Source organism: Ranitomeya imitator, chromosome 5 (assembly GCF_032444005.1).
Source record: "Ranitomeya imitator isolate aRanImi1 chromosome 5, aRanImi1.pri, whole genome shotgun sequence".
In the NCBI taxonomy this organism is placed as follows: domain Eukaryota; kingdom Metazoa; phylum Chordata; class Amphibia; order Anura; family Dendrobatidae; genus Ranitomeya; species Ranitomeya imitator.
In genome coordinates this window covers 694,428,152-694,455,902 of record NC_091286.1, presented here as the reverse complement: position 1 = coordinate 694,455,902, position 27,751 = coordinate 694,428,152, and the positions used below count along the sequence as shown (strand labels likewise).

General features: G+C 49.4%; 1 protein-coding gene across 1 annotated transcript in view; it reads right to left on the bottom strand.

The window, feature by feature from the left end:
• Window positions 1-11,266: 11,266 nt before the first annotated feature.
• CCDC25 (coiled-coil domain containing 25) overlaps window positions 11,267-27,751 on the bottom strand; it is a 28,105-nt gene continuing 11,620 nt past the window's right edge. The window contains exons 5-10 of the mRNA XM_069728451.1: window positions 23,954-24,005; window positions 23,794-23,869; window positions 23,513-23,616; window positions 22,634-22,836; window positions 18,527-18,572; window positions 11,267-11,814 (exon numbers count right to left, since the gene is read on the bottom strand). Coding sequence (XP_069584552.1) covers window positions 11,785-11,814; window positions 18,527-18,572; window positions 22,634-22,836; window positions 23,513-23,616; window positions 23,794-23,869; window positions 23,954-24,005 — 511 coding nt within the window. The 3' untranslated portion in view covers window positions 11,267-11,784. The remainder of the gene's footprint in view (window positions 11,815-18,526; window positions 18,573-22,633; window positions 22,837-23,512; window positions 23,617-23,793; window positions 23,870-23,953; window positions 24,006-27,751) is intronic.

The window sequence follows — 27,751 nt, the reverse complement described above, 5'->3', positions numbered from 1 at the left end:
CCAGAGCTGCACTCACTATTCTGTTGGTGCAGTCACTATGTACATACATTACTGATCCTGAGTTACATCCTGTATTATACCCCAGAGCTGCACTCACTATTCTGCCGGTACAGTCACTGTGTACATACAGTACATTACTGATCCTGAGTTACATCATGTATTATACCCCAGAGCTGCACTCACTATTCTGCTGGTGCAGTCACTGTGTACATACATTACATTACTGATCCTGAGTTACATCCTGTATTATACCCCAGAGCTGCACTCACTATTCTGCTGGTGCAGTCACTGTGTACATACATTACATTACTGATCCTGAGTTACATCCTGTATTATACTCCAGAGCTGCACTCACTATTCTGCTGGTGCAGTCACTGTGTACATACATTACTGATCCTGAGTTACATCCTGTATTATACCCCAGAGCTGCACTCACTATTCTGCTGGTGCAGTCACTGTGTACATACATTACATTACTGGTCCTGAGTTACATCCTGTATTATACTCCAGAGCTGCACTCACTATTCTGCTGGTGCAGTCACTGTGTACATACATTACATTACTGATCCTGAGTTATATCCTGTATTATACTCCAGAGCTGCACTCACTATTCTGCTGGTGCAGTCACTGTGTACATACATTATATTACTGATCCTGAGTTACATCCTGTATTATACTCCAGAGCTGCACTCACTATTCTGCTGGTGCAGTCACTGTGTACATACATTATATTACTGATCCTGAGTTACATCCTGTATTATACCCCAGAGCTGCACTCACTATTCTGCTGGTGCAGTCACTGTGTACATACATTACATTACAGATCCTGAGTTACATCCTGTATTATACCCCAGAGCTGCACTCACTATTCTGCTGGTGCAGTCACTGTGTACACACATTACATTACTGATCCTGAGTTACATCCTGTATTATACTCCAGAGCTGCGCTCACTATTCTGTGGTGCAGTCACTGTGTATATACATTACATTACTGATCCTGAGTTACATCCTGTATTATACTCCAGAGCTGCACTCACTATTCTGCTGGTGCAGTCACTGTGCACATACATTACATTACTGATCCTGAGTTACATCCTGTATTATACCCCAGAGCTGCACTCACTATTCTGCTGGTGCAGTCACTGTGTACATACATTACATTACTGATCCTGAGTTACATCCTGTATTATACTCCAGAGCTGCACTCACTATTCTGCTGGTGCAGTCACTGTGTACATACATTACATTACTGATCCTGAGTTACATCCTGTATTATACCCCAGAGCTGCACTCACTATTCTGATGGTGCAGTCACTGTGTACATACATTACATTACTGGTCCTGAGTTACATCCTGTATTATACTCCAGAGCTGCACTCACTATTCTGCTGGTGCAGTCACTGTGTACATACATTACATTACTGATCCTGAGTTATATCCTGTATTATACTCCAGAGCTGCACTCACTATTCTGCTGGTGCAGTCACTGTGTACATACATTATATTACTGATCCTGAGTTACATCTTGTATTATACTCCAGAGCTGCACTCACTATTCTGCTGGTGCAGTCACTGTGTACATACATTATATTACTGATCCTGAGTTACATCTTGTATTATACTCCAGAGCTGCACTCACTATTCTGCTGGTGCAGTCACTGTGTACATACATTACATTACAGATCCTGAGTTACATCCTGTATTATACCCCAGAGCTGCACTCACTATTCTGCTGGTGCAGTCACTGTGTACATACATTACATTACTGATCCTGAGTTATATCCTGTATTATACCCCAGAGCTGCACTCACTATTCTGCTGGTGCAGTCACTGTGTACACACATTACATTACTGATCCTGAGTTACATCCTGTATTATACTCCAGAGCTGCGCTCACTATTCTGCTGGTGCAGTCACTGTGTATATACATTACATTACTGATCCTGAGTTACATCCTGTAATATACTCCAGAGCTGCACTCACTATTCTGCTGGTGCAGTCACTGTGTACATACATTACTGATCCTGAGTTACCTCCTGTATTCTACTCCAGAGCTGCACTCACTATTCTGCTGGTGCAGTCACTGTGTACATACATTACATTACTGATCCTGAGATACATACTGTATTATACCCCAGAGCTGCACTCACTATTCTGCTGGTGCAGTCACTGTGTACATTACATTACTGATCCTGAGTTACATCCTGTATTATACTCCAGAGCTGCACTCACTATTCTGCTGGTGCAGTCACTGTGTACATACATTACATTACTGATCCTGAGTTACACCCTGTATTATACTCCAGAGCTGCACTCACTATTCTGCTGGTGCAGTCACTGTGTACATACATTACATTACTGATCCTGAGTTACCTCCTGTATTATACCCCAGAGCTGCACTCACTATTCTGCTGGTGCAGTCACTGTGTACATACATTACTGATCCTGAGTTACCTCCTGTATTCTACTCCAGAGCTGCACTCACTATTCTGCTGGTGTAGTCACTGTGTACATACATTACATTACTGATCCTGAGATACATACTGTATTATACCCCAGAGCTGCACTCACTATTCTGCTGGTGCAGTCACTGTGTACATTACATTACTGATCCTGAGTTACCTCCTGTATTATACTCCAGAGCTGCACTCGCTATTCTGCTGGTGCAGTCACTGTGTACATACATTACATTACAGATCCTGAGTTACATCCTGTATTATACCCCAGAGCTGCACTCACTATTCTGCTGGTGCAGTCACTGTGTACATACATTACATTACTGATCCTGAGTTACATCCTGTATTATACTCCAGAGCTGCACTCACTATTCTGCTAGTGCAGTCACTGTGTACATACATTACATTACTGATCCTGAGTTACATCCTGTATTATACCCCAGAGCTGCACTCACTATTCTGCTAGTGCAGTCACTGTGTACATACATTACATTACTGATCCTGACTTACATCCTGTATTATACTCCAGAGCTGCACTCACTATTCTGCTGGTGCAGTCACTGTGTACATACATTACATTACTGATCCTGAGTTACATCCTGTATTATACCCCAGAGCTGCACTCACTATTCTGCTAGTGCAGTCACTGTGTACATACATTACATTACTGATCCTGACTTACATCCTGTATTATACCCCAGAGCTGCACTCACTATTCTGCTGGTGCAGTCACTGTGTACATACATTACATTACTGATCCTGAGTTACATCCTGTATTATACTCCAGAGCTGCACTCACTATTCTGCTGGTGCAGTCACTGTGTACATACATTACATTACTGATGCTGAGTTACATCCTGTATTATACTCCAGAGCTGCACTCACTATTCTGCTGGTGCAGTCACTGTGTACGTACATTACATTACTGATCCTGAGTTACATCCTGTATTATACCCCAGAGCTGCACTCACTATTCTGCTGGTGCAGTCACTGTGTACATACATTACATTACTGATCCTGAGTTACATCCTGTATTATACCCCAGAGCTGCACTCACTATTCTGCTGGTGCAGTCACTCTGTACATACATTACTGATCCTGAGTTACATCCTGTATTATACTCCAGAGCTGCACTCACTATTCTGCTGGTGGAGTCACTGTGTACATACATTACTGATCCTGAGTTACATCCTGTATTATACCCCAGAGCTGCACTCACTATTCTGCTGGTGCAGTCACTGTGTACATACATTACATTACTGATCCTGAGTTACATCCTGTATTATACTCCAGAGCTGCACTCACTATTCTGCTGGTGCAGTCACTGTGTACGTACATTACATTACTGATCCTGAGTTACATCCTGTATTATACCCCAGAGCTGCACTCACTATTCTGCTGGTGCAGTCACTGTGTACATACATTACATTACTGATCCTGAGTTACATCCTGTATTATACCCCAGAGCTGCACTCACTATTCTGCTGGTGCAGTCACTCTGTACATACATTACTGATCCTGAGTTACATCCTGTATTATACTCCAGAGCTGCACTCACTATTCTGCTGGTGGAGTCACTGTGTACATACATTACTGATCCTGAGTTACATCCTGTATTATACCCCAGAGCTGCACTCACTATTCTGCTGGTGCAGTCACTGTGTACATACATTACATTACTGATCCTGAGTTACATCCTGTATTATACTCCAGAGCTGCACTCACTATTCTGCTGGATCACTTTCCCTCATCTGCTTCTCGTTTTCTCCGATTCCTCAGGATATAAAAATATGGAATCAGCCGGTCAGTGAGATCCGCTGTTTACATGGCAGGAGGGGGAGAATGGACGTCATGTGACAAAGAAACCAAAAACAAGACCACACCCGGCCCAGAATATTATTAGGAGCCCAGAGGGGGCGACCTGGGAGGGGTACCGCTATATCCTTGGCACGTCTATAGAGAAAGCCTCGGGCCTTCACCCTGTGTCCCGGAATGTGAGACGTATATGCGGCTTGGAACGGGATGTGAAGATCCATCCGTGGAGCCTCGTTAGGAGTCCGTCATTACACAATGCTCCCTGCAGGGGGCGCTGCTCGGATGGAATGAGGAATATCAGGTCACAGGTGAAAAATAAAAAATATCCGGACCGGGCCGTCATTGTCACCAGATGCAGCAGAGAGTCCTGGACAAAACAAGTCCGGAGCCCAGAAAGTCGTGGAGACGTTTCCTGACCTTTTTTGGGTCTTTGGACACAGGTCTTGGCGCCCATTGGTGCCCAATAATTACCCGCTGGGGTACGGGTATGCAAATTAGCTCTCCTCCAGAAGGAGGAAAGTCTGCAAAATGCCCTTCATGGAGAAAAGAATCAGGATGGAAGGTTTAGAACACGGGGCAGCGAATGAAAGAACGTGATGAAATCCGGCCCCGCCCCTGCGGAGCTCCCTAATCCCCCCACGGCCCTGTAATAGGAGCCACCGGGGTAACAGGTCCGTCCATGACAAGTCTCCCTCCTGAATCTGCCCCCGTCACATGAGTGATGTTATCGAGAAGTGGAAGGAAACTCAGCCACGAAGTATAGACCCCGTAACATTACAGAGCGGGGGGCCGAGTGCTGAGGAGCACAAAAGTCAACAACGCTCTGCTGCCCCCATAACTACAGAGTCCAGACCTCCTCTGGTATCAGCATTAATACTGCGCCCCCACCAGGAGATTCATGGCCGAGCAGCTGCATGCAGCCGTACATCACCAAGCACAATGCCGAGCGTCGGATGGAGTGGAGTAAAGCCGCCACCAGGAGATTCATGGCCGAGCAGCTGCATGCAGCCGTACATCACCAAGCACAATGCCGAGCGTCGGATGGAGTGGAGTAAAGCCCCCACCAGGAGATTCATGGCAGCGCAGCTGCATGCAGCCGTACATCACCAAGCACAATGCCGAGCGTCGGATGGAGTGGAGTAAAGCCGCCACCAGGAGATTCATGGCCGAGCAGCTGCATGCAGCCATACATCACCAAGCACAATGCCGAGCGTCGGATGGAGTGGAGTAAAGCCGCCACCAGGAGATTCACGGCCGAGCAGCTGCATGCAGCCGTACATCACCAAGCACAATGCCGAGCGTCGGATGGAGTGGAGTAAAGCCGCCACCAGGAGAGTCACGGCCGAGCAGCTGCATGCAGCCGTACATCACCAAGCACAATGCCGAGCATCGGATGGAGTGGAGTAAAGCCGCCACCAGGAGATTCACGGCCGAGCAGCTGCATGCAGCCATACATCACCAAGCACAATGCCGAGCGTCGGATGGAGTGGAGTAAAGCCGCCACCAGGAGATTCACGGCCGGGCATCTGCATGCAGCCATACATCACCAAGCACAATGCCGAGCGTCGGATGGAGTGGAGTAAAGCCGCTACCAGGAGATTCATGGCCGAGCAGCTGCATGGAGCCATATATCACCAAGCACAATGCCGAGCGTCGGATGGAGTGGAGTAAAGCCGCCACCAGGAGATTCATAGCCGAGCAGCTGCATGCAGCCATACATCACCAAGCACAATGCCGAGCGTCGGATGGAGTGGAGTAAAGCCGCCACCAGGAGATTCACGGCCGAGCAGCTGCATGCAGCTGTACATCACCAAGCACAATGCCAAGCGTCGGATGGAGTGGTGTAAAGCCGCCACCAGGAGATTCACGGCCGAGCAGCTGCAGGCAGCCGTACATCACCAAGCACAATGCCGAGCGTCGGATGGAGTGGAGTAAAGCCGCCACCAGGAGAGTCACGGCCGAGCAGCTGCATGCAGCCGTACATCACCAAGCACAATGCCGAGCGTCGGATGGAGTGGAGTAAAGCCGCCACCAGGAGATTCACGGCCGAGCATCTGCATGCAGCCGTACATCACCAAGCACAATGCCGAGCATCGGATGGAGTGGAGTAAAGCCGCCACCAGGAGATTCACGGCCGAGCATCTGCATGCAGCCGTACATCACCAAGCACAATGCCGAGCATCGGATGGAGTGGAGTAAAGCCGCCACCAGGAGATTCACGGCCGAGCAGCTGCATGCAGCCGTACATCACCAAGCACAATGCCGAGCGTCGGATGGAGTGGAGTAAAGCCTCCACCAGGAGATTCACGGCCGAGCATCTGCATGCAGCCGTACATCACCAAGCACAATGCCGAGCATCGGATGGAGTGGAGTAAAGCCGCCACCAGGAGATTCACGGCCGAGCAGCTGCATGCAGCCATACATCACCAAGCACAATGCCGAGCGTCGGATGGAGTGGAGTAAAGCCGCCACCAGGAGATTCACGGCCGGGCATCTGCATGCAGCCATACATCACCAAGCACAATGCCGAGCGTCGGATGGAGTGGAGTAAAGCCGCCACCAGGAGATTCACGGCCGAGCAGCTGCATGCAGCCGTACATCACCAAGCACAATGCCAAGCGTCGGATGGAGTGGTGTAAAGCCGCCACCAGGAGATTCACGGCCGAGCAGCTGCAGGCAGCCGTACATCACCAAGCACAATGCCGAGCGTCGGATGGAGTGGTGTAAAGCCGCCACCGCTGGACTCTGGAGGAGACGTGTTCTGTGCAGTGACGGATCGCACTTCTCTATCATCCTCCAGGAGGACCTTACTCCCTGACTGTACTGTGCCCCCTGTACAGATGGTGGAGGGGGATAATGCTATGCGCTGTTATCAGGGGTCGGCATTGGGCCCTTAGCTCCATTGGTGGGAAATCTAATTATTCTGCACAAGATATTGAGGACAATCGTAGCTTCAGCTTTGTATGATCAGTTTGGGGAAGACCCTCGACTGAGCCCTGTGCACAGACTCCATACAGACATGGTGGGGGGGGGGAGATGAGCGGCCACACAGAGCCCGGACCACCACTTATAATGGAGATTGTGAGCCCGGACCCCCAACATCAGGGTCTGACCCCACAAATAGGCCAAAAAAAAAAAAAAAGTCCAACATCTTATGGAAATCCTTCTGAAAAGAGCGAGGGCCGTTATACCTGAGATGTAAATGGTGGGCAGAGAAGCCCCCGGAGGTGCAAAGTGGAGGGGTGCGCATACTGTAGTGTTGTACCAGCAGCCCAGTTAGATGGTTACTCCAGTCCTTCTGTAACATCTGTACTGGGCCCACCAGCCATTACCCTACCGATGACCCCCGATGTGCAGACCCCTCCAGAGAAAACTCAAAGATGTAAGCAGATCCCCTCCTCACAACTACAACCTCCACCATCACAGATGATCAGACCGCACACAACACAGCATAGCACGAATATGGTCCTGGGGCAGCCATGATGGTCATGTGAGGACCCCTAGTGGACGAGACAACAACAAGCAGAGCAGCTGCAGACAGTCCTGTGCAGGGGTCATCTCCGTCACTCAGCGCTTTACATCTAGGTACAGGAAACACGCCATTCCACTACATGTATCCCGCGGGCGTCAGAAGAGATCGGTGGATGGGGAGCGCGATGCAGCAGAGCAAGAAGGACAGACAACGGAGAAAAGTCAGTCCTGCCACTATCTGGTTAGCGCCCATCGCCTCCGTCGAGAGGAGGTCACCAGATACTGATGATGGAGGAGACGGGCGGTCACCAGACACTGATGATGGAGGAGACGGGCGGTCACCAGATACTGATGATGGAGGCGACGGACGGTCACCAGACACTGATGATGAAGGCGACGGGCGGTCACCAGATACTGATGATGGAGGCGACGGGCGGTCACCAGATGCTGATGATGGAGGAGATGGGCGGTCACCAGATACTGATGACGGAGGAGATGGGCGGTCACCAGATACAGATGACGGAGGAGATGGGCGGTCACCAGATACTGATGATGGAGGTGACGGGAGATCACCAGATACAGATGACGGAGGAGATGGGCGGTCACCAGATACAGATGACGGAGGAGATGGGCGGTCACCAGATACTGATGATGGAGGTGACGGGCAGTCACCAGATACAGATGACGGAGGAGACGAGCGGTCACCAGATACTGATGATGGAGGAGAGGGGCGGTCACCAGATACTGATGATGGAGGTGACGGGCGGTCACCAGATACTGATGATGGAGGAGACGGGCGGTCACCAGATACAGATGACGGAGGAGACGGGCGGTCACCAGATACAGATGACGGAGGAGACGGGCGGTCACCAGATACTGATGATGGAGGAGACGAGCGGTCACCAGATACTGATGATGGAGGAGACGGGCGATCACCAGATACTGATGATGGAGGAGACGAGCAGTCACCAGATACTGATGATGGAGGTGACGGGCGGTCACCAGATACTGATGATGGAGGAGACGGGAGGTCACCAGATACTGATGATGGAGGAGACGGGCGGTCACCAGATACAGATGACGGAGGAGACGGGCGGTCACCAGATACTGATGATGGAGGAGACGAGCGGTCACCAGATACTGATGATGGAGGAGACGGGCGATCACCAGATACTGATGATGGAGGAGACGAGCAGTCACCAGATACTGATGATGGAGGTGACGGGCGGTCACCAGATACTGATGATGGAGGAGACGAGCAGTCACCAGATACTGATGATGGAGGTGACGGGCGGTCACCAGATACTGATGATGGAGGTGACGAGCAGTCACCAGATACTGATGATGGAGGAGACGAGCGGTCACCAGATACTGATGATGGAGGAGACGAGCAGTCACCAGATACTGATGATGGAGGTGACGGGCGGTCACCAGATACTGATGATGGAGGAGACGGGCGATCACCAGATACTGATGATGGAGGTGACGAGCAGTCACCAGATACTGATGATGGAGGAGACGAGCGGTCACCAGATACTGATGATGGAGGAGACGAGCGGTCACCAGATACTGATGATGGAGGAGACGGGCGATCACCAGATACTGATGATGGAGGTGACGAGCAGTCACCAGATACTGATGATGGAGGAGACGAGCGGTCACCAGATACTGATGATGGAGGAGACGAGCAGTCACCAGATACTGATGATGGAGGTGACGGGCGGTCACCAGATACTGATGACGGAGGAGACGGGAGGTCACCAGATACAGATGACGGAGGAGACGGGCGGTCACCAGATACTGATGATGGAGGAGACGAGCGGTCACCAGATACTGATGATGGAGGAGACGAGCGGTCACCAGATACTGATGATGGAGGAGACGAGCAGTCACCAGATACTGATGATGGAGGTGACGGGCGGTCACCAGATACTGATGATGGAGGAGACGAGCAGTCACCAGATACTGATGATGGAGGAGACGGGAGGTCACCAGATACTGATGATGGAGGAGACGGGCGGTCACCAGATACTGATGACGGAGGAGACGGGCGGTCACCAGATACTGATGATGGAGGAGACGAGCGGTCACCAGATACTGATGATGGAGGAGACGGGCGATCACCAGATACTGATGACGGAGGAGACGGGAGGTCACCAGATACTGATGACGGAGGAGACGGGCGGTCACCAGATACTGATGATGGAGGAGACGGGCAATCACCAGATACTGATGATGGAGGTGACGGGCGGTCACCAGATACTGATGATGGAGGAGACGGGCGGTCACCAGATACTGATGATGGAGGAGACGGGCGGTCACCAGATACTGATGATGGAGGTGACGGGCAGTCACCAGATACTGATGATGGAGGAGACGGGCAGTCACCAGATATTGATGATGGAGGAGACGGGCGGTCACCAGATACTGATGATGGAGGAGACGGGCAGTCACCAGATATTGATGATGGAGGAGACGGGCGGTCACCAGATACTGATGATGGAGGAGACGGGCAGTCACCAGATACTGATGATGGAGGTGACGGGCAGTCACCAGATACTGATGATGGAGGAGACGGGCAGTCACCAGATATTGATGATGGAGGAGACGGGCGGTCACCAGATACTGATGATGGAGGAGACGGGCAGTCACCAGATATTGATGATGGAGGAGACGGGCGGTCACCAGATACTGATGATGGAGGAGATGGGCAGTCACAGATACTGATGATGGAGGAGACGAGCGGTCACCAGATACTGATGATGGAGGAGACGGGCGGTCACCAGACACTGATGATGGAGGAGGCGGGAGGTCACCAGATACTGATGATGGAGGAGACGGGTAGTCACAGATACTGATGATGGAGGAGACGGGCGGTCACCAGATACTGATGATGGAGGAGACGAGCGGTCACCAGATACTGATGATGGAGGAGACGGGCGGTCACAGATACTGATGATGGAGGAGACGAGCGGTCACCAGATACTGATGATGGAGGAGACGGGCGGTCACCAGATACTGATGATGGAGGTGACGGGAGATCACCAGATACTGATGATGGAGGAGACGAGCAGTCACCAGATACTGATGATGGAGGAGACGGGCAGTCACCAGATACTGATGATGGAGGAGACGAGCGGTCACCAGATACTGATGATGGAGGAGACGGGCGGTCACCAGATACTGATGATGGAGGAGACGAGCGGTCACCAGATACTGATGATGGAGGAGACGAGCGGTCACCAGATACTGATGATGGAGGAGACGAGCGGTCACCAGATACTGATGATACCTAAATCTTTTGCACAGGACTGATTATAGTGCCAGACGGCTTGGCTGAAAGCTTGCCCAGGCCCGATGTTGGTCCCAGAATGGAGCAGGGGCCCTCAGGAACAGAACTTGTAAAAGCATGGAGGAGCAGATAAGCACAGGAGGGATAGGATATCTCCCCCGAGTGCCCCTTTAAGGTTCCGCACCGCTCATATTAGATGCCGCGGCTTAAAACAAGAGCACGGAGCCGTCCCTCCTCAGCCATTATTTTATTTGCCAGTTGCTTGTTCCAGGCAGTGAGATGAGGCCTATCAATGGTGCCAGTGACGTGTGAAGCCCGGTCGGTCGGGAGCTTTCAAAAATACACGACTCCGCTTATCGAGACGTTCAAGAGCATTAAAAATGCTAAAACCTTCCGTCCAGCAGCTGGCGGCGGGCGGTGGCGAAGGCGCAGCGGGATGTAGCGTCTCTGGAGGCATCTTGCATAGGGCGATGCTATGGGCAGGGGCGGCCCACAGGAGGGTGTCGGCCCACGGGGGGCTGCCGGGCCGCAGACGGACTCCGCGCACGTTTAGTACAAACCCTCACCACCCCCATATTCTCCATGATACATGAAGACGGCCCGTCTCATCATCTCATCATGGTGGCTGAGGCGGGCCGGAGCAGTGAAGCAGGTACTGAATGCACAGATCCTTTATTTTGGCATTGAGTAGACGGTCCCCCGACCAACGCAGATGAGTCCGTATCTCTTTAACAACAGGCGCTGCCCCCGTTACATGAACTCGTCGGAGTCGTTGCCGTCCTGGAAGAGAAAAAAAAAACATCACATTTTTATAGTGTTATGATCCCGGACTCCAGGACAAATGTGCACCCCTAAATCTGTGTACAATGATTATAGTGGGGTTGTCGTAAAGAGAATACGCTCCTCGGGGGCGGGGCATAAGAGTTGTGACCCCATAATAGAAAGCTAGGGAAGGATTGTGCTGGGAGAATATTAAAACTTTTCATGAAGCGTTTTACATTTTATATTTTTAGAGTTTTGTAACTTTAAGTAAGTAAGTTTATGACCACAGCAAAGTTCAGCTTAACTTTCATCTGCAGCTATAAATCAGCACCAAGGAGTTATAAAAAGACAAAGAGTCTTGGATGTTATTGTGTCTCAGGGCTCAATGGATCACTGAAATCAATCTTAAACACTTGTGATAATTAGTTTTCCAGGTGATTCTAATTAAAGGAAAACTACTTACAAATGATGTTCCACATTATTAAGCAGCCACAGGTTTCAAGCAATATGGGAAATAAAAAGGATCTCTCTGCTGCTGAAAACCATCAAATAGTGCAATGCCTTGGTCAAGGGATGAGAACATGAGATATTTCATGAAAACTTAAGCATTATCATTGTACTGTTATGAGATTTGTGGTTGAATCTGAGCACAGACATGTTCATGCACATAAAGGCATAATGAGGAAGGTTTCTGCCAGACAAATTCATTGGATTAAGAGAGCAGCTGCCAAAATACCATTACAAAGCAGCAAACAGATATTTGAAGCTGCTGGTGCCTCTGGAGTCCCTCGAACCTCAAGGTGTAGGATCCTTCAAAGGCTTGCTGTGGTGCATAAACCTAATATTCGGCCACCGCTAAACAGTGTTCACAAGCAGAAACGGTTGCAGTGGGCCCAGACATACATGAAGACTAATTTCCAAACAGTTTTGTCTACTGAGTGTCGAGGAACCCTGGATGGTCCAGATGGATGGAGTAGTGGATGGTTGGTGGAGGCCACCATGTCCCAACAAGGCTGCGACGTCAGCAAGGAGGTGGAGGAGTCATGTTTTGGGCCGGAATCATGGGGAAACAGCTGGTAGGGCACTTTAACCCCTTTACCCCCAAGGGTGGTTTGCACGTTAATGACCAGGCCAATTTTTACAATTCTGACCACTGTCCCTTTATGAGGTTATAACTCCGAAACGCTTCAATGGATCCTGGTGATTCTGACATTGTTTTCTCGTGACATATTGTACTTCATGATAGTGGTAAAATTTATTTGATATTACCTGCGTTTATTTGTGAAAAAAACGGAAATTTGGCGAAAATTTTGAAAATTTCGCAATTTTCAAACTTTGAATTTTTATGCAATTAAATCACAGAGATATGTCACACAAAATACTTAATAAGTAACATTTCCCACATGTCTCCTTTACATCAGCATAATTTTGGAACCAATTTTTTTTTTTGTTAGGGAGTTATAAGGGTTAAAAGTTGACCAGCAATTTCTCATTTTTACAACACCATTTTTTTTTAGGGACCACGTCTCATTTGAAGTCATTTTGAGGGGTCTATATGATAGAAAATGCCCAAGTGTGACACCATTCTAAAAACTGCACCCCTCAAGGTGCTCAAAACCACATTCAAGAAGTTTATTAACCCTTCAGGTGTTTAATAGGAATTTTTGGAATGTTTAAATAAAAATGAACATTTAACTTTTTTACACAAAAAATTTACTTCAGCTCCAATTTGTTTTATTTTACCAAGGGTAACAGGAGAAATTGGACCCAAAAAGTTGTTGTCCAATTTGTCCGGAGTACGCTGATACCCCATATGTGGCAGTAAACCACTGTTTGGGCGCATGGGAGAGCTCGGAAGCGAAGGAGGGCTATTTGACTTTTCAATGCAAAATTGACAGGAATTGAGATGGGACGCCATGTTGCGTTTGGAGAGCCACTGATGTGCCTAAACATTGAAACCCCCCACAAGTGACACCATTTTGGAAAGTAGACCCCCTAAGGAACTTATCTGGATGTGTGGTGAGCACTTTGACCCACCAAGTGCTTCACAGAAGTTTATAATGCAGAACCGTAAAAATAAAAAATCATATTTTTTCACAAAAATTATATTTTTGCCCCCAATTTTTTATTTTTCCAAGGGTAAGAGAAGAAATTGGACCTCAAAAGTTGTTGTCCAATTTGTCCTGAGTACGCTGATACCTCATATGTGGCAGTAAACCACTGTTTGGGCGCATGGGAGAGCTCGGAAGGGAAGGGGCGCAGTTTGACTTTTCAATGCAAAATTGACAGGAATTGAGATGGGACGCCATGTTGCGTTTGGAGAGCCACTGATGTGCCTAAACATTGAAACCCCCCACAAGTGACACCATTTTGGAAAGTAGACCCCCTAAGGAACTTATCTGGATGTGTGGTGAGCACTTTGACCCACCAAGGGCTTCACAGAAGTTTATAATGCAGAGCCATAAAAATAAAACAAAATTTTTTTCCCACAAAAATTATTTTTTAGCCCCCAGTTTTGTATTTTCCCTAGGGTAACAGGAGAAATTGGACCCCAAAAGTTGTTGTCCAATTTGTCCTGAGTACGCTGATACCCCATATGTGGGGGGGAACCACCGTTTGGGCGCATGGGAGGGCTCGGAAGGGAAGGAGCGCCATTTGGAATGCAGACTTAGATGGAATGGTCTGCAGGCGTCACATTGCGTTTGCAGAGCCCCTAATGTACCTAAACAGTAGAAACCCCCCACAAGTGACACCATTTTGGAAAGTAGACCCCCTAAGGAACTCATCTTGATGTGTGGTGAGCGCTTTGAACCCCCAAGTATTTCACTACAGTTTATAACGCAGAGCCATGCAAATAAAAAATATTTTTTTTTCCACAAAAATTATATTTTAGCCCCCAGTTTTGTATTTTTCCAAGGTTAGCAGGAGAAATTGGACCCTAAATGTTGTTGTCCAATTTGTCCTGAGTACGCTGATACCCGATATGTGGGGGGGAACCACCGTTTGGGCGCATGGGAGGGCTCGGAAGGGAAGGAGCATCATTTGGAATGCAGACTTAGATGGATTGGTCTGCAGGTGTCACATTGCGTTTGCAGAGCCCCTAATGTACCTAAACAGTAGAAACCCCCCACAAGTGACCCCATATTGGAAACTAGACCCCTCAATGAACTTATCTAGATGTGTTGTGAGAACTTTGAACCCCCAAGTGTTTCACTACAGTTTATAACGCAGAGCCGTGAAAATAAAAAATCTTTTTGTTTTCCCACAAAAATTATTTTTTAGCGCCCAGTTTTGTATTTTCCCAAGGGTAACAGGAGAAATTGGTCCACAAACGTTGTTGTCCAATTTGTCCTGAGTACGCTGATACCCCATATGTTGGGGTAAACCCCTGTTTGGGCACACAGGAGAGCTCGGAAGGGAAGGAGCACTGTTTTACTTTTTCAACGCAGAATTGGCTGGAATTGAGATCGGACGCCATGTCGTGTTTGGAGAGCCCCTGATGTGCCGAAACAGTGGAAACCCCCCAATTATAACTGAAACCCTAATCTAAACACACCCCTAACCCTAATTCCAACGGTAACCCTAACCACACCTCTAACCCTGACACACCCCTAACCCTAATCCCAACCCTATTCCCAACTGTAAATGTAATCTAAACCCTAACCCTAACTTTAGCCCCAACCCTAACTGTAGCCCCAACCCTAACCCTAACCCTAGCCCTAACCCTAGCCCTAACCCTAACCCTAACCCTAGCCCTAACCCTAACCCTAGCCCTAACCCTAGCCCTAACCCTAGCCCTAACCCTAGCCCTAACCCTAGCCCTAACCCTAGCCCTAATGGGAAAATGGAAATAAATACATTTTTTTTTATTTTTCCCTAACTAAGGGGGTGATGAAGGGGGGTTTGATTTACTTTTATAGCGAGTTTTTTAGCGGATTTTTATGATTGGCAGCCGTCACACACTGAAAGACCCTTTTTATTGCAAAAAATATTTTTTGCGTTACCACATTTTGAGAGCTATAATTTTTCTATATTCTGGTCCACAGAGTCATGTGAGGTCTTGTTTTTTGCGGGACGAGTTGACGTTTTTATTGAAAACATTTTTGGGCACGTGACATTTTTTTATCGCTTTTTATTCCGATTTTTGTGAGGAAGAATGACCAAAAGCCAGCTATTCATGAATTTCTATTGGGGGAGGCGTTTATACCGTTCCGCGTTTGGTAAAATTGATAAATCAGTTTTATTCTTCGGGTCAGTACGATTACAGCGATACCTCATTTATATCATTTTTTTATGGTTTGGTGCTTTTATACGATAAAAACTATTTTACAGAAAAAATAATTATTTTTGCATCGCTTTATTCTCAGGACTATAACTTTTTTATTTTTTTGCTGATGATGCTGTATGGCGGCTCTTTTTTTGCGGGACAATATGACGCTTTCAGCGGTACCATGGTTATTTATATCTGTCCTTTTGATCGCGTGTTATTCCACTTTTTGTTCGGCGGTATGATAATAAAGCGTTGTTTTTTGCCTCGTTTTTTTTTTTTTTTTCTTACGGTGTTTACTGAAGGGGTTAACTAGTGGGACAGTTTTATAGGTCGGGTCGTTACGGACGCGGCGATACTAAATATGTGTACTTTTATTGGGTTTTTTTTTTTATTAAGATGAAGAAATGTATTTATGGGAATAATATTTTTTTTTTTTTTTCATTATTTTGGAATATTTTTTTTTATTTTTTTTACACATTTGGAAAATTTTTTTTTAACTTTTTTACTTTGTCCCAGGGGGGGACATCACAGATCAGTGATCTGACAGTTTGCACAGCACTCTGTCAGATCACTGATCTGACATGCAGCGCTGCAGGCTTCACAGTGCCTGCTCTAAGCAGGCTCTGTGAAGCCACCTCCCTCCCTGCAGGACCCGGATCCGCGGCCATCTTGGATCCGGGGCTCGAGCAGGGAGGGAGGTGAGGAGACCCTCGCAGCAACGCGATCACATCGCGTTGCTGCGGGGGGCTCAGGGAAGCCCGCAGGGAGCCCCCTCCCTGCGCGGTGCTTCCCTGCACCGCCGGCACATCGCGATCATCTTTGATCGCGGTGTGCCAGGGGTTAATGTGCCGGGGGCGGTCCGTGACCGCTCCTGGCACATAGTGCCGGATGTCAGCTGCGATAAGCAGCTGACACCCGGCCGCGATCGGCCGCGCTCCCCCCGTGAGCGCGGCCGATCGGCTATGACGTACTATCCCGTCCAGGGTCAGATAAGCCCAGGGCACCTCGACGGGATAGTACGTCTAAGGTCACAGAGGGGTTAAGGTTCCTGAAGGTGTGAAAATGACCTCTGCAAAGTATATAGAGTTTCTGACTGACAACTTTCTTCCATGGTATAAAAAGCAGAAACCAGGAGCAAAATCATCTTCATGCTGACAATGCCCCATCTCCTGCTGCAAATAATCCCTCTGAGTCATTGGCTGCTATGGGCATAAAAGGAGATAAACTCATGGTGCGGCCGCCATCTTCCCCTGACCTCAACCCTATAGAGAACCTTTGGAAGATCATCCAGCAAAAGATCGATGAGGGTGGGAGGCCGTTCACATCAAAACAGCGGCTCTGGGAGGGAAGAAATACAAGCAGAAACTCTCCAAAAACGCACAAGTTCAATGGATGCAAGAATTGTGAAGGTGAAATCAAAGAAGGGGCCTATGTTACATGTAACTTGGCTGTTAGGAGGTTTTGGAGTTAAATAGTTTTTTTGTTCAGTGAATGTGACCTCCTAATGCTGCAAATTCCACAAATGAGACTTTTCAGTTCTTTATATCAAATATATAGAAATTCTACTGTGCCTAATAATTTGGAACAGTGCATTGTGGGGTTTTATTCATTTTGGAGATTATACTGTTATCATTGGGAGGTTTCTTCCATAAAATTTGATGTATAATCTAACGGGTGATGACTTTTATTAGACTGACTGTCATCTGCACCGACCATTTAGGACAATCAGAGAAAAATATCATTTGCACAATAATTTGGAACACGGTGTAGAAGGCAAATGGAGGAACATTTAAAACCCATTTAGGACCTTGGACCTCTCGGTTCGTCCAAGGTTGTTTCCGTCCCTTTGACGTCGGCTCCGGCGCTGAGCCCGCATCTTTTCCGGCACATGACAGCAGGTTTGATCATGTGCCGCTAACAGCCGTGGGTGGAATCACCATCCATCTGCGGCTGTTAACTTGGTAAATGCCGCTGTCAATCAACATTCAACACAAATTCTATTTTTTTGGGTCGCCGCCACATTGCAATAACGGGGCCATCAAAACATCGTATCAACTCGAGAATGGCATCTAGAAAAACGTCAACTCGGGAGCGCAAAAAATAAGCACTCGCCCGGCCCCAGATCCCAAAAAAACGGAGACTGAAAAATCGCAAGGTGGTGAAGGGGTTAATGAAAGGTAATGGCAATATTTATAATTTAAGTGGGAAAATAAAAAATGTCCTTGAAGGTGAAGGTGCCGCATCCGCCCAAGATGCATTTATTCCATGACACGTGATTAGAAAGGACTAATTAATGTTAGCGCCCCCACTCCGCATTGTGCGACCATACCCGACACTGGTACACTGCGACAGCCCTGCAGCTGTGTGAGCAGCAGCAAACAAGGAGTGGTTCCATTCACTGACATTGATCAATGGGAATAATGTGGGTCAGAAAGCTGCAGACGGGGTCACTTTTCTTACCTGATTAGAAGACATATTTTCTGACTTCATCAAGGAGGTGTAATTCCTGGAGGGAGAACAGAGGGGGTTAATATGGAGGACACACACACGGGGCCCATGGAGGGATGTCAGATGTGTCCGCTGCGCTCTGCCTCCATCAGATCCTGTACGTCCGATGTGTCGCTTGCTGCGGCCTCCCAAAGATAGCTGACCGGACGGAGATCTGGGGGTCTATAGGTGTCACCTGAGCAGGAGCCTCCTCCATCGATCCAGTCCTGATCTCACGTCCTTCTAGGAAGCGGCACCATCATGAGCTGTAAAACCGGTCTGCAACCGCTGCTCTGTGTGCGCACACCCCGTGATATCATAGCTACATATACCGGGAACAGTCAACAAGACCTGCCGTATACCGGGAGCACCCTACAAGACCTGCCGTATACCGGGAACACCCCACAAGACCTGCCGTAAACCGGGAACACCCCACAAGACCTGCCGTATACCGAAAACACCCTACAAGACCTGCCGTATACCGGGAACCCCACACAAGACCTGCCGTATACCGAGAACACCCCACAAGACCTGCCGTATACCGAAAACACCCTACAAGACCTGCCGTATACCGGGAACCCCACACAAGACCTGCCGTATACCGAGAACATCCCACAAGACCTGCCGTATACCGAGAACACCCCACAAGACCTGCCGTATACCGAGAACATCCCACAAGATCTGCCGTATACCGGGAACACCCTACAAGACCTGCCGTATACCGGGAACACCCCACAAGACCTGCCGTATACCGAGAACACCCCACAAGACCTGCCGTATACCGAGAACATCCCACAAGATCTGCCGTATACCGAGAACACCCCACAAGACCTGCCGTATACCGGGAACACCCCACAAGACCTGCCGTATACCGAGAACATCCCACAAGACCTGCCGTATACCGAAAACACCCCACAAGACCTGCCGTATACCGGGAACACCCCACAAGACCTGCCGTATACCGAGAACATCCCACAAGACCTGCCGTATACCGAAAACACCCTACAAGACCTGCCATATACCGGGAACACCCCACAAGACCTGCCGTATACCGAGAACACCCCTCAAGACCTGCCGTATACCGAGAACACCCCTCAAGACCTGCCGTATACCGAGAACATCCCACAAGACCTGCCGTATACCGAGAACATCCCACAAGACCTGCCGTATACCGAGAACATCCCACAAGACCTGCCGTATACCGGGAACACCCCTCAAGACCTGCCGTATACCGGGAACCCCACACAAGACTTGCCGTATACCGAGAGCATCCCACAAGACCTGCCCTATACCAGGAACACAACACAAGACCTGCCGTATACCGAGAAGATCCCACAAGACCTGCCGTATACTGGGAACACCCCACAAGACCTGCCGTATACCGGGAACACCCCACAAGACCTGCCGTATACCGAGAAAATCCCACAAGACCTGCCGTATACCGAAAACAGCCCACAAGACCTGCCGTATACCGAGAACACCACACAAGACCTGCCGTATACCGAGAACATCCCACAAGACCTGCCGTATACCGAGAACATCCCACAAGACCTGCCGTATACTGGGAACACCCCACAAGACCTGCCGTATACCGAGAAGATCCCACAAGACCTGCCGTATACTGGGAACACCCCACAAGACCTGCCGTATACCGGGAACACCCCACAAGACCTGCCGTATACCGAGAACATCCCACAAGACCTGCCGTATACTGGGAACACCCCACAAGACCTGCCGTATACCGGGAACACCCCACAAGACCTGCCGTATACCGAGAACACCCCACAAGACCTGCCGTATACCGAGAACATCCCACAAGACCTGCCGTATACCGAGAACACCCCACAAGACCTGCCGTATACCGAGAACACCCCACAAGACCTGCCGTATACCGAGAACACCCCATAAGACCTGCCGTATACCGAGAACACCCCACAAGACCTGCCGTATACTGGGAACACCCCACAAGACCTGCCGTATACCGAGAACATCCCACAAGACCTGCCGTATACTGGGAACACCCCACAAGACCTGCCGTATACTGGGAACACCCCACAAGACCTGCCGTATACCGAGAACATCCCACAAGACCTGCCGTATACCGGGAACACCCCACAAGACCTGCTGTATACTGGGAACACCCCACAAGACCTGACGTATACCGGGAACACCCCATAAGATCTGCTGTATACTGGGAACACTTGACAAGATCTGGTGTATACCGAGAACATCCCATAAGACCTGCCGTATACCGAGAACATCCCACAAGACCTGCCGTATACCGGGAACACCCCACAAGACCTGCTGTATACTGGGAACACCCCACAAGACCTGCCGTATACCGGGAACACCCCATAAGATCTGGTGTATACTGGGAACACCCTACAAGATCTGCCGTATACCGAGAACACCCCACAAGACCTGCCGTATACCGAGAACATCCCACAAGACCTGCCGTATACCGAGAACACCCCACAAGACCTGCCGTATACCGAGAACACCCCACAAGACCTGCCGTATACCGAGAACACCCCATAAGACCTGCCGTATACCGAGAACACCCCACAAGACCTGCCGTATACTGGGAACACCCCACAAGACCTGCCGTATACCGAGAACATCCCACAAGACCTGCCGTATACTGGGAACACCCCACAAGACCTGCCGTATACTGGGAACACCCCACAAGACCTGCCGTATACCGAGAACATCCCACAAGACCTGCCGTATACCGAGAACACCCCACAAGACCTGCCGTATACCGAGAACACCCCATAAGACCTGCCGTATACCGAGAACACCCCACAAGACCTGCCGTATACTGGGAACACCCCACAAGACCTGCCGTATACCGAGAACATCCCACAAGACCTGCCGTATACTGGGAACACCCCACAAGACCTGCCGTATACTGGGAACACCCCACAAGACCTGCCGTATACCGAGAACATCCCACAAGACCTGCCGTATACTGGGAACACCCCACAAGACCTGCCGTATACCGGGAACACCCCACAAGACCTGCCGTATACCGAGAACACCCCACAAGACCTGCCGTATACCGAGAACACCCCACAAGACCTGCCGTATACCGAGAACATCCCACAAGACCTGCCGTATACTGGGAACACCCCACAAGACCTGCCGTATACCGAGAAGATCCCACAAGACCTGCCGTATACTGGGAACACCCCACAAGACCTGCCGTATACCGGGAACACCCCACAAGACCTGCCGTATACCGAGAACATCCCACAAGACCTGCCGTATACTGGGAACACCCCACAAGACCTGCCGTATACCGGGAACACCCCACAAGACCTGCCGTATACCGAGAACACCCCACAAGACCTGCCGTATACCGAGAACATCCCACAAGACCTGCCGTATACCGAGAACACCCCACAAGACCTGCCGTATACCGAGAACACCCCACAAGACCTGCCGTATACCGAGAACACCCCATAAGACCTGCCGTATACCGAGAACACCCCACAAGACCTGCCGTATACTGGGAACACCCCACAAGACCTGCCGTATACCGAGAACATCCCACAAGACCTGCCGTATACTGGGAACACCCCACAAGACCTGCCGTATACTGGGAACACCCCACAAGACCTGCCGTATACCGAGAACATCCCACAAGACCTGCCGTATACCGGGAACACCCCACAAGACCTGCTGTATACTGGGAACACCCCACAAGACCTGACGTATACCGGGAACACCCCATAAGATCTGCTGTATACTGGGAACACTTGACAAGATCTGGTGTATACCGAGAACATCCCACAAGACCTGCCGTATACCGGGAACACCCCACAAGACCTGCTGTATACTGGGAACACCCCACAAGACCTGCCGTATACCGGGAACACCCCATAAGATCTGGTGTATACTGGGAACACCCACCACAATTCGGCCTCTCGCAGCCCCCATATTATACCCCACCTCCAACGTCCCGAGACAACCAGTGTTATTCTCATCACCTGTCAGTGGTATTATGGTGGACGGAGACCCCTCACTATAAGACCCTCGTCAGCAGATTATCACTCGTACTCTGGACATGACACTGACCTGAGTTCTTCCATCTCTTTCTTCTTCTTCACTTCATCCTTCTCTTTCTTCTTCATCTCCTGAATCTGAGCTTTCTTCTCGTTCCTCTCCTCCCGATCTCGGGATTCCTTCTCTGCCGCCAGGTCCGGGAACCGCTCGTCTTTCGTTTTTTCCAACCGGTTCAGGATCTCGTTGACTTTCTTCTCGACATTGATGCTCTTCACCTGGAAGAGACGTAATGGACCCTCAGAGGAGACATCTGGCGTGTCAGAGCCATGTAGTAGAAGTCTGGACCAGGGGGGGCCAGGTCCAGAGATCTCCAGCGATGGCGGCAGATGTGATCTGCTGGTCTTCGGAGCTGGAGCACGGCGGTGTTCAGACTCGCAGACTTTCACCTGCCCCATCCCCAGTGACCCGGACCCCAAACTTCAGACACGGGGCTAGAAAAATGTTTTCCTTCGCCCTTTAATCTTATATTAAGTGTTAATAGGGTTGTTCCACTAATTTCACGCTGGCTACACGAGGGTCACCACCATCATACGGCCGCCGGGGTCTTGTCACAGCGTAAAGCTCGTCCCCGCACTCTGGGGGTCTGTACTCACAGAGCAAGTCATGTACGCCGTGATTACAGTGGGGGACCACAGCTCGCATGACTGACACGCTTGCCTCGCTCGCTTGTTGGCTCATGTGCGCCATCTGCTGGGCACATTGCAGAATACAGGTTTTCTAGACCAGTGCTACAGGAGGATAGCGTGGAGCTGCTCCAAAATCCACAGCTGCCAGTAACCTCTGGTGTAGACTTTGCAGTCACCCACCACCTGCGCCCAACAGGGAGCCCGCTGTCGCTCCCCCTGTGCCTGCGCCATGCTGTACTCGCACATCCATTCCTGAGAAATTTACATCTTTCTGCCGATGAAACCCGATCTGACCGACGTCCATGTCTCCGGTCTTGCGCAGGTTGCTCCACGGCGTGTACACCACATTGATGTTGTTCATTTTGCAGCCTGATGAGTACAAAAAAAAAAAAACGACATTGTTATGTCCTGCGCCAAATCCTACACATTGTCCAGATGTGGCCACCAGGGGGCAGTAGACGGTGCAGGACCGCTCCATACTCCGCAGCCCCGAGGGGTCAGGGTCAGAGGTCACACCAGGGGTCGGACCCCCAGCATCACACGCACCTTGGATGCTGTTGCCCTTCACCAGATGTGCGCAGTCCGTCAGGACGTCTTTCGGGATGTCGTCTATCGTCTGACCCTGCAACCGCGGAGTCACATTAATAACATGGACGAGCCGAGAGACGTCTGCAGGCGGAGCGAACCGAGCGGCGGAAACACTGACCTTGTGTAACCGGAGGTAAACGTGAGCGGAGGAAAGCTTATCCACATGGAACCTGGGAGAAAGGACACGAGGGTATACATCATACAGAGCATGGGGCGGGGGCTCTATGGAGGGTATACATCATACAGAGCGCGGGGCGGAGGCTCTACGGAGGTTATACATCATACAGAGCGTGGGGCGGAGGCTCTATGGAGGTTATACATCATACAGAGCGCGGGGCGGAGGCTCTATGGAGGTTATACATCATACAGAGCGCGGGGCGGAGGCTCTATGGAGGTTATACATCATACAGAGCGCGGGGCGGAGGCTCTATGGAGGTTATACATCATACAGAGCGCGGGGCGGAGGCTCTATGTAGGTTATACATCATACAGAGCATGGGGCGGGGGCTCTATGGAGGGTATACATCATACAGAGCGCGGGGCGGAGGCTCTATGGAGGGTATACATCATACAGAGCGCGGGGCGGAGGCTCTATGGAGGTTATACATCATACAGAGCGCGGGGCGGAGGCTCTACGGAGGTTATACATCATACAGAGCGTGGGGCGGAGGCTCTATGGAGGTTATACATCATACAGAGCGTGGGGCGGAGGCTCTATGGAGGTTATACATCATACAGAGCGCGGGGCGGAGGCTCTATGGAGGTTATACATCATACAGAGCGCGGGGCGGAGGCTCTATGGCGGTTATACATCATACAGAGCGCGGGGCGGAGGCTCTATGGAGGTTATACATCATACAGAGCGCGAGGCGGAGGCTCTATGGAGGTTATACATCATACAGAGCGCGGGGCAGAGAATCTATGGAGGTTATACATCATACAGAGCACGGGGCGGGGGCTCTATGGAGGGTATACATCATACAGAGCGCGGGGTGGAGGCTCTATGGAGGTTATACATCATACAGAGCGCGGGGCGGAGGCTCTATGGAGGTTATACATCATACAGAGCGCGGGGCAGAGAATCTACGGAGGTTATACATCATACAGAGCGCGGGGCGGAGGCTCTATGGAGGTTATACATCATACAGAGCGCGGGGCGGAGGCTCTATGGAGGTTATACATCATACAGAGCGCGGGGTGGAGGCTCTATGGAGGTTATACATCATACAGAGCGCGGGGCGGAGGCTCTATGGAGGTTATACATCATACAGAGCGCGGGGCGGAGAATCTACGGAGGTTATACATCATACAGAGCGCGGGGCAGAGAATCTACGGAGGTTATACATCATACAGAGCGCGGGGCGGAGGCTCTATGGAGGTTATACATCATACAGAGCGCGGGGCAGAGAATCTACGGAGGTTATACATCATACAGAGCATGGGGCGGAGGCTCTATGGAGGTTATACATCATACAGAGCGCGGGGCAGAGAATCTACGGAGGTTATACATCATACAGAGCGCGGGGCGGAGGCTCTATGGAGGTTATACATCATACAGAGCGCGGGGCGGAGGCTCTATGGAGGGTATACATCATACAGAGCGCGGGGCGGAGGCTCTATGGAGGTTATACATCATACAGAGCGCGGGGCGGAGGCTCTATGGAGGTTATACATCATACAGAGCGCGGGGCGGAGGCTCTACGGAGGTTATACATCATACAGAGCGTGGGGCGGAGGCTCTATGGAGGTTATACATCATACAGAGCGCGGGGCGGAGGCTCTATGGAGGTTATACATCATACAGAGCGTGGGGCGGAGGCTCTATGGAGGTTATACATCATACAGAGCGCGGGGCAGAGAATCTACGGAGGTTATACATCATACAGAGCGCGGGGCGGAGGCTCTATGGAGGTTATACATCATACAGAGCGCGGGGTGGAGGCTCTATGGAGGTTATACATCATACAGAGCGCGGGGCGGAGGCTCTATGGAGGTTATACATCATACAGAGCGCGGGGCGGAGAATCTACGGAGGTTATACATCATACAGTTCACAATTGGTGCAGAATCCAACCAGAGGAGCAGCACTTTTAGACCTAATACTATCTAATAGACCTGACAGAATAACAAATCTGCAGGTGGTTGGGCATTTAGGAAATAGCGACCACAATATTGTACAGTTTCGCCTGTCTTTCACTAGGGGGACTTGTCAGGGAGTCACAAAAACACTGAACTTTAGGAAGGCAAAGTTTGACCAGCTTAGAGATGCCCTTAATCTGGTAGACTGGGACAATATCCTCAGAAATGAGAATACAGATAATAAATGGGAAATGTTTAAGAACATCCTAAATAGGCAGTGTAAGCGGTTTATACCTTGTGGGAATAAAAGGACTAGAAATAGGAAAAACCCAATGTGGCTAAACAAAGTAGTAAGACAGGCAATTAACAGTAAAAAGAAAGCATTTGCACTACTAAAGCAGGGTGGCACCATTGAAGCTCTAAAAAACTATAGGGAGAAAAATACTTTATCTAAAAAACTAATTAAAGCTGCCAAAAAGGAAACAGAGAAGCACATTGCTAAGAAGAGTAAAACTAATCCCAAACTGTTCTTCAACTATATCAATAGTAAAAGAATAAAAACTGAAAATGTAGGCCCCTTAAAAAATAGTGAGGAAAGAATGGTTGTAGATGACGAGGAAAAAGCTAACATATTAAACACCTTCTTCTCCACGGTATTCACGGTGGAAAATGAAATGCTAGGTGAAATCCCAAGAAACAATGAAAACCCTATATTAAGGGTCACCAATCTAACCCAAGAAGAGGTGCGAAACCGGCTAAATAAGATTAAAATAGATAAATCTCCGGGTCCGGATGGCATACACCCACGAGTACTAAGAGAACTAAGTAATGTAATAGATAAACCATTATTTCTTATTTTTAGGGACTCTATAGCGACAGGATCTCTTCCGCAGGACTGGCGCATAGCAAATGTGGTGCCAATATTCAAAAAGGGCTCTAAAAGTGAACCTGGAAATTATAGGCCAGTAAGTCTAACCTCTATTGTTGGTAAAATATTTGAAGGGTTTCTGAGGGATGTTATTCTGGATTATCTCAATGAGAATAACTGTTTAACTCCATATCAGCATGGGTTTATGAGAAATCGCTCCTGTCAAACCAATCTAATCAGTTTTTATGAAGAGGTAAGCTATAGACTGGACCACGGTGAGTCATTGGACGTGGTATATCTCGATTTTTCCAAAGCGTTTGATACCGTGCCGCACAAGAGGTTGGTACACAAAATGAGAATGCTTGGTCTGGGGGAAAATGTGTGTAAATGGGTTAGTAACTGGCTTAGTGATAGAAAGCAGAGGGTGGTTATAAATGGTATAGTCTCTAACTGGGTCGCTGTGACCAGTGGGGTACCGCAGGGGTCAGTATTGGGACCTGTTCTCTTCAACATATTCATTAATGATCTGGTAGAAGGTTTACACAGTAAAATATCGATATTTGCAGATGATACAAAACTATGTAAAGCAGTTAATACAAGAGAAGATAGTATTCTGCTACAGATGGATCTGGATAAGTTGGAAACTTGGGCTGAAAGGTGGCAGATGAGGTTTAACAATGATAAATGTAAGGTTATACACATGGGAAGAGGGAATCAATATCACCATTACACACTGAATGGGAAACCACTGGGTAAATCTGACAGGGAGAAGGACTTGGGGATCCTAGTTAATGATAAACTTACCTGGAGCAGCCAGTGCCAGGCAGCAGCTGCCAAGGCAAACAGGATCATGGGGTGCATTAAAAGAGGTCTGGATACACATGATGAGAGCATTATACTGCCTCTGTACAAATCCCTAGTTAGACCGCACATGGAGTACTGTGTCCAGTTTTGGGCACCGGTGCTCAG